Source organism: Orbicella franksi, chromosome 12 (assembly GCF_964199315.1).
Source record: "Orbicella franksi chromosome 12, jaOrbFran1.1, whole genome shotgun sequence".
In the NCBI taxonomy this organism is placed as follows: domain Eukaryota; kingdom Metazoa; phylum Cnidaria; class Anthozoa; order Scleractinia; family Merulinidae; genus Orbicella; species Orbicella franksi.
Window position 1 is genome coordinate 7,768,833 of NC_138156.1, and position 13,065 is coordinate 7,781,897.

Genomic DNA, 13,065 nt, shown 5'->3' on the forward strand with positions numbered 1-13,065 from the left:
TCTGTGTGCTTTGCTAATTTTTAAGCTTCCTCCTCCTATTCAGGAGCAATTAACTGAACAATATATTTTTTTTCGGGGGGGGGGGGGGGGGGGCGAGAATCCAAGAGAGAGGAAGCGGAATGTCTCGTATTACACGTAGAAGTATCCAGCTATTGAAATGAGCTATGCTGCTCTAGTAATCTTTCAGTCAGTACATACATAACACTTCAATTGGCTGAAACACCGGCAGATAACATGTATTTGCCAGTCAAATAAGCGGACACTTGTTACATTTCACGGTAGCCTGGTTAGTGTAGTGCTATCGTACAGGATGAGAACCAGTAAATAATGATTTGTGTGAACTTACCCAAATGGTTGTTTAAAACACTGCTCAACACTGACAGAATTTCCTTCACTTCTGCCTTATAATCCCAGTTCTCTGGCCTTGTTTTCCCTATACCTCCTATACGATTGTCGAACTTCTCTACAACCATAATTCGGGCAGTAAACGAGGTTTCAGTTTGCGAATTTCGTAAATCCTGGGCTCTATCGGAAATGAATGCTTCGAGTATCCTAAAATAAAAAACCTTTGTTTTCCTTTGGTGTCAAAATTCAGAAACAAGCGCACGCTTTAGAGCATCGGTAGCTTTTCGCGGGTGAGACTGAACGAAACGAAGGATATTTCTGTCAAGTATTCCTAGCAGGTTGGCCTTCAATATTGGATCCATAGCAGGCGGTTATCGCACAGCCTAGTCAACAGTAACTGTGATCTTTGTTTATTTTGTGTTTGTAGCTGGCTTGAAGGATTGTTCATTACTTCTGTTGACTTTTGAATTCGAATTCAACTGTTTTTGTACATAAAAAGTGCCAGACCCAATATTCCCGATATAAAATGATAAGTGTTTTGCGGATTTCGACATTTCAGAAGTGACTTTGCCACTTTCATTACAGCGTTTAGACAATTCGTGTTTGCTATAAGCCAGAAGGTTTGGACTCTAATATTAATAAGACAACGGTAGCCACATTCGTTGAGTATAGGGACCTCCCTGGAGGAAAACGTTTGGCTACTGAGTTGTATCCCTGGGATGAAAAGCTGATAAGTTTTTACTTTTCAAAATTTGCCTTTTGCTGCCCTTTCCCCTAGATAGAGAATCACTCATTTCTGTGATGTTTTTACTCATGAATGCAGGGTTTTTCTGTTATAGTAGTTGTTTGCGAGGCAGTTTGCAATGCCGGCCAAAGAATTTACAACGTATTACCGGAAGGTTCACTACCATCAGTAAGAACTGTACCCCCGGGATTGACACTAGCGACTGGCTTTTCAGCCTCCGTGGTCAGCGCAATAGCGCTGGGGTGCCCTGGTACAGTGGCGTTTGGCTCCTGTGAGATAGCACCCTCAAGGGGGGCTGGGTTTAATTCTTTTTCAGCAGGTGTTATGTTTTTACTTTCAAGAGTCACTATATTCGAGTCGGAAGCCACTTCCTCCGACATCGGAACCTCCGACGAAGACAACACTTCGGCTACCATCGGAACGTCTTCGATGGGAGTCGGTGTTTCATCCGTGGATTCTCCTTTAGAAAGCGAATCTGCGATTAAATCTCGGGGAATGGCGCCATGTGATTTCGTTGGCGCTTCGTTTGCTGGTGTTATCGAAGTATCATTTTCCCTGTTTTTAAGTATTGGAGGTGATAAGGTTTGTTCTAATGCCGACGGAACAGCTTCAGTGTCGGAGCCCGAAGTTATATCGGCGCCTGTGTCGGTTCCCGATGATCCTTTCGGCTGATGCGAAACTGAGGTGTTGGATGAAGAGGTCTAGTAATAAAGAGAAATGTTAAAGTTAGTGGATACTCAGTGAGATGATCGAGTATTCCATTCTAACATTGAAGAAGATAGGCGGGTTAGTTGCCTCAGAATTATTTCGGATTCCCTCAACAAATCACCAGTGCGCATTTCATACACCTATACTGGACAAGATTCATTGTAAGTAACATATACAAAAAATTTATTTCTTGTAACTTACAATCTAAGGATTTTACTGCATACAGTGGGCAATCATTATGAAGGCTTTGCTCGTGTGTGGCTTAAGCATTCTCAGTCCAACTTCTTTTCTATGCGGTGTTAGCTAACACTTTAGACCAAGTCTGCTTGTTTTACGTCCCTGTTTTAGAGAACTCCATTTCAAAATCGGAATGACCCTGATAAAAACATTTTGATGGATAACCTTCTATTGTGGGGTAGTGACCCATTAATGCCTTGTGATTGGCCAGACGTAACTGCATTCTTTAGACAAAAAGGTGCTGACGCCTTCCCTCAACAAACTACAGTTTGTCAGCACTGTATCAATTCAATTGAGCTTGTAATTCTATTTGCCGTCTTAGTGTATAGCAGGGATTGTTTTGGGGCTCGGGGCATTGTACCTGTCGTTTGTTCTGATCTATTGTTCTCTTAAAGAGTATCGAGCCACTCATGTGAGACCTTACGAGAGCTGCTACCTGACCCCAGTTTGTACCCAGAATCTTCTTTATCTTCAATGTAAAGTAATATTTTAAAATAGCAATACGAGTACATTACCTGTGGTTTGACGTGTTGTTGGCAATATTTCAAAGTCTGATCCAGCAAAGAGGAAGGCGACTCTGGATTTTCCTGCACGAATTCAAGTGACTCCCCTGACGAGGACTACAATCAAGAAAGTAGGTATTCCAGGTGAGAACGATTCTGTTTTCCACAGGATTGAAGCGATTACAATCAAACTACTACTGCTATAAGATCAAAGTGGCTATGAGCCACTCAACTTGGAAAATGGACCGTCTATAAACATGGGCAATTTTGATTTCACTGCCCTGTTTTGTTATCCGTAGGTCATTTATATATCGAGCTTGTAACATAAACAAGACGAGTCCGAAGGTTATTAACATTGTTGTTAACCAAAGTTTGGTTTATCAAAAATGCGAAAAGATTGTTACAATATTCTGGTTCTAGTTCAGAGTCATAGTCATGACTCTCAGATTAAAGCAAGTGGACAGCTTATGTATCAAAGCTAAGTAGGCGTATAAACAAGCAATGACATAACATGATGTATCGAGCTAGAGAGGCGAAAAATAAAGTTGAAGCCCACTTGCATTATTAAGAAATAATGCAAAACGCAACAATAAGAGAATACATAAGGAGATGTGACACCGTTAAAACATTCATGAAGTCATCCTAGTCCGAGAAGTTGCAGTACGTTCGCTGTTGGCTTGACAGAATATCACCAACACCTATCAAACAGCGTTACACGAAGTGAAAGGACTCACAAAGAAGTTCTTTACAGGGTCCTTTCCCTTTGCAAACACCCCTACGTTCAAAATGTCAACTCTCCCCATTGATTGTCATACATTTCCTTCAAAGTTAGTTGTGAGAATTTGGAGGTAAATCAAGAAGATATCCCTTAGTTGATGTCTGTGTACATTCCTGTTGAAAACGTCTCATGGTATTTCAGTGTGCGCATGATTGATAAGTACCCGTTAAAGTTATTTTTCAAAACAAGAAACAACTCACTTTAGAAATCACTAACATCTCAAAGGCCTGCGTCAGCAAACTTTCAGTCACCTAAAAAAAACAGGTAAAAAACAAAAATTGGAACAACACCAGTCAACTTGCACAACCCGCCGAAAAAAGGTGAGCAGAAGCTTCAACGCCATCGATAAAAAAAGGACATTTTACACTTCTTTCTCTTTGTAATCACGAAAGTAAGCAAGAACTGAAGGCAAGATAAAATGACAATGATTTTTTTTACGTTGAAACATGGTGAATAGAGGAAAATGGTTAGGAAACCGGGCAAAGTTCTTTGTTGTATGTTTTTGTTTGCTATTTTGGGGGTTGATCCTGCACAAAACCTGGCAAAATACAAAAGATGGTTACGTGTGTGCATACAACTAACCAATAGATGCATTACGATTATGTAAATCATGCATAGTAAAAGCATAAAACAAAAGATGCGCAGGGTCAAGGACCGTCCAACATAAATCTTGGCCTGTTTGTTTGCTTCTTTGATATTTATCGGCCTTCCTAACCATTTCCCTCTATTAACTATGGTTGAAAGTTCTAGCATACCTTAACATAAGGCTCATATTTTTGTCCAGTTTTCCAGCACTCGTACATGTCCACGACCAGCTGAGATAAAATAGAGGGTTCAACCTGCAAACACGAGAAAAAGATACTGACTTGAAACCATGCCACGCTTGTACTCTGGAATTTCCTCTTGAAAACACAGCGGATTCCCACCCCATTTATCACCGATGATGCTCGTGATCTGCCAGATACGGTTGAAATTTCTCTCAAGTGTATTCAATACAAATTCCAGCAGCCAGGTTAGGAGAATAAAGGATCTGATGATCTAAAGGAAAACGTCTTGACTGATAACCAAACTGTTGCAGTAAACAGAGAAAACTGATGTTCCAAAATTACAAGGGAAGATGAAGGGTACGAGAATTAATCCCACATAAAGGCTTTGTTCCCAAGGTTACCCCTGTAGTAACCAATAGTAACCAGTTCTAATTTTACCACGCGCGTTGCGTGGATAATTTCGTGGACAATAACAATGCGCGATTTAACAAATTGACCGCTCTCACTCGTTGACGCATCGCATAAATTATAAATTTCTGTGTCTCTCCGCTTAGTGACAATAAAAATTAGTCAATAAACGTAAAATATGATTAGACCTGTTTTTGCATCAGAATTTGCTTGTGTCTGTAACTGAAGCAATCCCTCATCTTATTGATGGGTATCTGTAAGCTCAGCAAATGTAGACTAGTGTCCCCACTGTCAATTCTTGAGTGATAACAGAATAGACGTATGAAAAACTGACGTTAATTTGTCTTTTACAATAATAAATTGTCAAATCGTGCGCTCTCGCTCGTTGACGCATCGCATAAATTATAAATTCATGTGTCTGTCCGCTTGTTGACAATGAAAATTAGCCAATGAGCGCGCGAGAATTTCTGCAGTTATCGTAATAAAGCCATTTGGCCTGTTCACGTGTGTAAAATCAGTGTCTCAGGATTGGCTATTTAAAAACCCTCTGAAAATCGGGATTGATCTAAAAATAACTTGAGATAGATTACGTTGGTAATAATAAATCTCTTACTCTTCATTCTCTCTTACAATAAAACTAGAGAGCTTTCTTTTCTCGTTAGCAGGCAGATAGACAAAATAGCCGGCATTTTACAACATTGCGGAATCGCAATTTTTACTTTCTGGCGTGCGGTACTCATTCAACAAATTTAAACTGTGTGCTTACCTTCGAATCCTGCTTAGAGACTCGAACTTTCATTATTTCCAGCGAATACTCAAAAGCCTGTTAATAGATTCAATGTAGACATAAGAAAACAACAGAACAATCCATCCACCATAGCAATCAGATCCGTAAACAAAAACCCCAAGAGCACCAGCACTACGTACGTTGTCATGACAGCTTGTCGTCATGACGACACGTCACGTTACTTAGCAACTACTCTACAAAAAAAATGCGGGCTCAATCAATTTTAGAATTTAAAATTGCTCCGTCAGGAGATAAGGTAGTAGTTTACCCTACCGGGCAAAGTTAAAACGTTGTCAATCGTGAAACAGTATTCAGTAGAAAAGCGAAAGCGACGGTTTGACGGAATCCAAGCGGAAATATTATGGCTGAATGTCAGTGGTCGAGCAAGCGACACAAAAGGATGGCACTGAAAGAATTGACTTAAAAATGTGGATTTTTATTTATTTCAGTTTCTTCAAGTTTCTTACCTTTCTGGCTAAATAGTGTCTCTCGTTGTCTCTCAAGTATTTTCTGTCAAAAAGAAAAAAAAATCAGCCAAAAAAAAAGATGACTCGACTGATGAGAAAATGTAAAACACGTTAGTAAAATCACTGTCAGAGTGTCTTTCTTGGAAGATCTTGTCGCCTTGATCATAATAAGACTTCGGTTAGCAGGGTTCGTACACTTTTTCAGGCCAAAAATTCAAGGACTTTTCAGGACCCTACTTTGAAATTTCAAGGACTTTTTTTAGTAAGAAATTTACCACATACCAAGCAAAATGTTTGCGTTTAAACCTATGTTTTGGCATACAGATAGTGCAAACCTTGAACAACATCAACTATCAACCATAGATCACATTTAACACTTTGTGTAAGTCCTTAAGTACAAAGCCTGGACATGGCAAAACATTACCGGTATATTACAGTGAGCTTTTAACGCCTTGTAGCTTCTCTTTAATTTCTCCTTCCAGTGACTTAATCTGTTCTTCTTTCTCCCTTGCAGTTCTTCTCATACCATTAGACTTTGCAATGAATGTCAACTTTCCACTTGATTCTGCTTTTTCCGCATAATGGTCTGCAGAACGTTTCAGTGCCTCAAAGTCACTCTCCAATCTTCTCTTCTTCTCCTTTAAAGTGGAAATTTCCTCAAGCAGCGACCTCTTCCCTTCCGATCTCCTTGTTGTTTCATTTTCTCTTTTTTTCTCATCAAGAACAGCATGGTATCTCTGTCTTGCACCTGCTGCAGATAACAGCAACTCCTTGGAAAACGCAACATTAAGAACACCTCCCGCACTACGCACATGGTCACAGATGACTCTTTGTGCCACTAGTGAATGTTGAGCAAGATTCTCGACCATGACTTCTTTGTTGGAAGAGAAACCGTGCTCCACAGTAGCTTGTCCGTGAGAAAGAGTCAGAAGCAGCTTGACAACTTTCCAAAGCTCCTTCAAGTCAGCCTTGGTAGCTAGCCGATCAAAATAAAAAGTGTCAACTCTATTAGACTCCATTGAAAAGCTTTTGAACGCCTCAGAGTCTGCAGTCAGAGAATTGTCATGGAACTGACGGAACTGCTTCATTACTTTATCACATTCATTGTCTGTGATATGTCCAGCTTCACTCATTATGCGAAGAATACGTGTAAGCTTCTCAGCAGATGTTTCTTTCTTTGCAATAAGAATTCTTGGATCCAGGATATTCATGTACCGTACAAGAGGGTAGGTCAAAGGGGATTTGTCTAGAATTTTCTTGACCATCTTTATGAGAAATGCCTTGCAACTCATTCGAAACTCGAAAATTTGTCTCTCACTCAATTTCTTGCTACCTTTCAGTTCACATAAAATTCTCTCAGCTGCAAATCCAACCTTCACTTTGGATAAGTCCACATGATTTGGAAATTTTTCACACTCAATCTTCAGTAATTTGACCACTGTAGTGGCATCACTCAAGAAATCTGGTTTAATAAACTTTTGAATTAACTCCTTGACTAAATTCTTCATTTCAGTGGCAAAAAAAGGAAGGAGTAGCTTGTCAGCTTGGTACTTAGTCAGAAACGGTTGGATTTCTTTTGCAATCATCAAGAAGAAGTTCAGTTTTGCTGTGAGTAGTGGGTCTTTAACAGATTGCTGAACATTTTCAAATGATTTGTTCTTGGGTCCTGTGACTTTTCCTGATTTAGCAGCAGTTATATACTGCACCACAAAAGGGATAATTTCAAGAGCTCACTCAACAACAGGGACATTTTCTAACCAACAATGCCTGCAAAAATCCAGTGGAAAACTATTACACCCTGTTACGCTTGTGTAATCCTCACGGCGGGCAGGAGAATCTTTAAACAGCCATCTAACACTTGTAAGAAAAGTTTCAACATCCCATTCCGCTGCAGAACATCCATCCCTAAAGGAGTTGTGAATCACAGGAAGGCCACAGCTTCCAACATTCAACAACTTCTTTCCAGTTTGCTTTTGCACATCCTCCTGCATCAACCTAAACACCTTCCAGTTCACGTTAGGACCATCCATGGAAAGTTGAGCAAGCTTCTCATAACCAAGCTCACCACAAACTGATTCAAATTTGTCATGTACTGCTTCAGCATCTGCATGGCCCAAAAAGTATGAAGTGAAATACCGCGACTCTACTTTATCAGTATTCCAATACCTGACCAGCACATCTAACTGTTTACTTTGCATTCAACCGTTTAGACTTTCGTCAAATAGCAAAACATATTCAGACTGATCACGGACTTTTCCCTTCAACAATGAGAGACAATGAGGTGCAATTCCAAAAGTTGCCAGATACGCAGCTTTTCTTTCCCCACAAACAAAATGTTAAGCTATGTCACTGTCTGGAAACATAAAATTAAAGATACTGTTTATCCCTTCACATGATTTTAATGAGTAATGACTTGTTATCACCTTAAGTGTCCAGCAGATCTCTGCCCTCAATGTTGCATTTCCGCCAAGAAGAGACTGGATACTATGCGATCCTTACTTTGCGGGGCCAGTTCCAGTGGCCACCTGCGATGTTTCTGTTGTTTGCTCTCGACGATTTCCAGTTGATTTCGCCAAAGTTGAGCTTGCTGAGGAGCTAAAAAAATCGCTTATTTTGGTGGTTTTTTCATTGCTTTGAAGACTTTTTACGTATTCTCCATGTTTCTTGCCTTTCATATGGCTCACTCACCAAGGCTGACTCTCCCATTACATTCAAGTCGATGCTTTTCTTGCAGGCAAAACAGAACGCTTTGTTTGGATTCTTGTCGTCTTTCCGCAGCCATGACTTATACCCATCTTTTTCCAGCCATTTTTCATTAAAATGGCACCTGCCAGGCATTGTGACGTCCAGCTTGACCCTCAAAACAAGTACAAAAACGCCGGGAAACGAGAGCTTGAACACACGTGCAAACCAGACATGCGCAGTGCACTTGTGGCTCAAGGTACATGCGCGAGAGTAACAAGAGAGCATTGGGAACGAAAACAAGCGGTTTTAGACATTTTGTCAGCATTTCAAGGATGTTATACTTTGTTTACCTGAACATTTGTTTTCACTGGCTTTAATTTACTTTAAAACCTTAAGGTATTAACATTTCTCGATCTTCTTCAATAAAAAACCAAGGACTTTCAAGGACCAAAATCAATTTCAAGTACTTTGAAGGCCTTGAAATCGGACGTCTGAAATTCAAGGGTTTTCAAGGGTTTTCAAGACGCGTACGAACCCTGTACAAAATTTGTTTAAAGTAATCAAGATATAAAGCAGGTGGGAGCAGGGGGAAGCATACTAGGAGAAACAGGAAATGTTAGCCAAGAAAGATCTCTCAAAGTTTACAGTTTTCTTCATAATTTTTCAAATGCATGTTAACCACTTTCTATGCCTCAAAAAATAAAAGCCAGGCAGCATAACAAATACTGACAAGACCAGGATTGAGATCATTGCCTATACCTGCTCTACCAGCTCTAGAACATTACTCCTATTTACTCCACTGTGGTACAAGTACAAAAGCATTCAACACAATGTAAGGTTTGCTGTGCGGACGCATTACGGGCCTAGATGCGTCCGCATTTAAAAAGAGCTTAATATTTCTGTTAATTAAATCTATTAGTATTAAACGCCAGTAACATGTACAGCTGGCAGGTTTAATTGCATTGGACAGTTAACTGAAATAAATGCTCGGTTCTGACACGATAGTTCTTACCTTAACTCCATAATTAAATCGCTGATCATGACTCCAAAGTGGTCCCAAAATATAGCTCGCTCTTTTGTCAACATGTTTTGGGACCATTTTTTCGTGACCACATCAGTATCTTCAAGTTTCTATAACAACTGTAACATCTGTTGCTTCGGCACACATGTTTGCTTGCCATTGTGAAACTTATTCGTTCGCTTTCCCCCTACAAAATGTCACAAAATGTCGATCTGGATAAACATATTTCACCGCACCATTCAGAGTTGAATCCGCCGCCATTTTTAGTGAAGTGGAAGCCAGGTCTCGACCGTCACATTTGTGGACGGTTACAAAGCTCGGTCGAAAAGTGGTCCCCAAATATTTTTCTGGGCGGTCATAGGCCGAGCGCGGGTTTATGTTTTTGACCAGACCCAAACTTCCACTCGGCCAAATCACGAGCGGGACTTCGAATCACGCAACTAATGATTTTATTCGCCAAAAGCTGTTACTAGAGTAAAACGTTAAATGTACTGAAAATTTTATGAATATTCTACTCTTTATTTAGTACAAAATATATCGCCTTTTTGAGTTATTGAAGCGCTTGATTCGAAGCGAGTATTGAATACATAAAAACCAATTACGTCATTAATGGAATGTGTCGACGTTGCAACTTTCTCTTGGGCAGCGTGTTGAATAAGATCGTGCTTGTTTTGAACTTTTATTTCTCCAGGAGCGACAGTCTTTTTAATTTTCCGAGTATTTTCCGTATTTTTAGACAAGAGAAGTGAATTGTCGTGCTGTTTTATTGAAGCGAGTTCGGAGATCGGAAGGAAAATTAAATATTTGCAAGCCAAGCAAAGAACGTGTCAGAACGTGCAAGGATACGTCATTAGTAGGGAAATACCCACCGTACTGAAAATAGCAGAAAATGATATGCAGGAAAGTCGGCAATGATTGGCTGGTCAAAAAGAAAGTTTACGTAAAGCAAAAGTTGGTTGGCTCAAAATGATTTAGGGAAAATTCCCATAGGCGTCCTCTCAAAATTAAGAAAGCACCGAAGCCGTTGGTTAGTCTTTCGTAACACAAGGTTTTAGCTATGTCGGAGAGTACCATCGAAGATGACGTACAGCGCGTTATGTCGGCGAGAGGCACAGGACCGGGAACTCGGGGAATACGTGTGGAATGTTGTGTTGAAGACTGTTCTAAGACAGTGCGCAAGTTACGTCTACATATCAGAAAGTTCCATAAGAAGCTCTGTCTTCTGTATTGTTCTCCTTGCCAGGCAAGGTTCGTAGGACAAAATGATTTGAATAACCATCATAGAAACGGATGTCATAAAAGCTTAAGCTTAATAGGTAAGCATAAAGCAATGTGATAAATTATTGTAACCCGTGAAAATTTTCCAAAAAAGCTGGTGGCCCATTGAAAAGGTGTCACAAGAACTTTGCAACCCATCCAACTTGGGGAACAACGTTCTGGTGTTCCGAGAGAGCAAGATTTCCGCACAGTCCCATATAAATTTATTATGCACGCAAGTTTGCGACTTCCGTGATGCTTGGTTTCACGTTAGGTCATCAACGCCGAGATGGTGGTCAGGAACAAAAGAATTTCTGATTAGCTCTCACTGTTTTGACCACCATCTGCATGCCATTAACGTACCATTGTTATCTGAGTCTCTAGAGACTGCTTGCAACCTAGCAATTCATGATTGTTGTACGTTTGTGGGTAATTATGCAGGGAGAGGATTGTATGCATAATTGAGTATGGAGTTGTATGGAAATCTGTCCGCCACTCTGATTCAAGGCTTTTATCTATGCGATTGAACAATAATTTTCGGCCCGTTCAACCCACAAACAACTTTATCCTCCATAACGTCCTAGTATGGGTTAAAAAGCCAACTTTTATGGACAAACCCCAACGAATTAGCAAGATCTCCATTTTATTTGCAAGGTGTTTTGCAAAACACATGATGTTCCTTTGTTTACAGGCTGCACAGTCATTTGTAAAAGCCAACTTACTAGGACATGCATGGACACAGCTACTTTGCAGAAAGCCAAATTCCAGCTAACACATGGGAGATCAAACGTAGCCTAGCTTGTCTAGCTTGTTGCATACTTTGGCAGTGGTTTTTGAACTTGCGTATTTTAGAGCAATTGATATAGACCGAGTGATAATTCTGTAGGCTGAAGATGCAACTTCACAACTTTCATTGTAAATATCAACTAAAATTACTTGTTTTTTTCGGAATCAGCGGTTCGCTCTCGTGGAGAAGCTGACAAAGAGTAGTGAAAGAAGAACGCCACCCATGCCACCAGACCTCTTATTTAATCTTTTGTGGTAGGGATGTATTGTTCCAGTGAACAGGTTTTTGTTGTTCAGGTCGATCCAACTTTTTTAGAGAAAACGAGCTGGAACGAGAGAAAAACTGCACTGTCAGTTTCTCCATTTCATACCAAAACCCATGCAACACTGTATACAAACGGTGCAAAATATAAACACCATGCAACAAAATGGTAAAAGTGAGAATGATAAATTAATATTGAGGATGGAAGACATCAAAATTATTGATTTCGTCTGTTTTGTTTTAATTCCTTAAGCCTTGCATTTAAGCTGTCATGAATATATCATAAATATGTATATCTGTGTGTACTTGAAATAGTCAAAGTCATATGTTAATTATAGTTTGATGGTTATGTGAATAGAAAGCTTTTTGTATATGTTGCTTATGCCCTTTACTTTTTCTTTTCTTTTCCACAAGCCTGTGGAAATGAGGCAGGAAGGTGGGGGAGGGGGGAATTTTAGTACCCTGCAAGACAGTACATCACGCAACATATCACACACAACACACACACGACACAGCCAACAGTGCGAAATTAAAGCGAGCTGGCTAACTGTGTGCTCCTTCCATTTTTTCAGAAAAGTTTTTTGGAAAGGTTGACTTCAGGTACAGCTCTGCTGTTAATAATTTCATTGCCGACAAACTCCAACTTGACGAGGCCAGCAGGGATGCAATTTCCGAGGTTGTAGACCTACTGTACGAACACCTCCAACATAATCTGCCATCTAGATTCAGCATAAACAAACTCGTTAAGGTAAGAGTCACTGCCTAATGTGTATTGAATGTTAATTTAAGGAAACGTTCATAAATTAGTCCCCTGCGAGGAAAGGGTATTAAAAGTGGAATTTTAAAGTTTAGTTTCAAAAAAGTGAAAGTACAAAGACTATGTGACTCCATCCCCTGGCCCTCCCACCCTATTTCCCTCGCAAGGCAGCAGAATAAGTTTTTACCCAGACAAAACTATGGTGTTTTGACGATATCTAGATTGCCATATAAGATTTTTCAAAGCCTAATATAGTTGTCGTTTCCAAGTGGACAAAAGGCAAGCTGAAGCAACACTATTCCGTATCAGCAGCAGACCAGTTTGTTGGCATATGCATAGAGGGAAGATGTTGGCCTACTTTCAATTGTTCATGATCTCTTGCTGATCTGCATGGTCGGCGCAGACTGAACAACTCGATGAAGTACTTGCATGTAGGGTTAGGGTTCATGAGGAAAGCGCAATGCACCAACATGCACTGCTCCTAAATGTTTGTATGCTTTTTTCAAGCATCATTAATTGGCTTATTAATTTATTTGTGTATTTCGCAGCCAT

The 13,065-nt window shown here is 40.0% G+C and overlaps 2 protein-coding genes and 1 long non-coding RNA gene across 3 annotated transcripts in view; 1 reads left to right on the forward strand and 2 right to left on the reverse strand.

Moving 5' to 3' along the window:
- Positions 1 to 12,333, reverse strand: part of LOC145464477 (uncharacterized) — an 80,744-nt gene extending 68,411 nt beyond the window's left edge. The window contains exon 1 of the long non-coding RNA XR_014041434.1: positions 11,912 to 12,333. This is a non-coding gene — a long non-coding RNA (uncharacterized LOC145464477). The remainder of the gene's footprint in view (positions 1 to 11,911) is intronic.
- The window catches only part of LOC145464448 (2'-5'-oligoadenylate synthase 1-like), a 29,154-nt gene that overhangs the window by 9,442 nt on the left and 6,647 nt on the right, over positions 1 to 13,065 (forward strand). The window contains exon 2 of the mRNA XM_081448357.1: positions 12,329 to 12,504. Within this exon, the coding sequence (XP_081304483.1) occupies positions 12,329 to 12,504 (176 nt within the window). The remainder of the gene's footprint in view (positions 1 to 12,328; positions 12,505 to 13,065) is intronic.
- Positions 65 to 5,796, reverse strand: LOC145464467 (uncharacterized). The gene is made up of 6 exons (XM_081448380.1): positions 5,746 to 5,796; positions 5,258 to 5,314; positions 4,072 to 4,155; positions 3,517 to 3,567; positions 2,551 to 2,655; positions 65 to 1,791 (listed from the first exon to the last, which is right to left on the reverse strand). Exons 2-6 carry the CDS (start codon positions 5,288 to 5,290, stop codon positions 1,225 to 1,227), a joined length of 840 nt encoding a protein of 279 aa, XP_081304506.1. The 5' UTR covers positions 5,291 to 5,314; positions 5,746 to 5,796; the 3' UTR covers positions 65 to 1,224.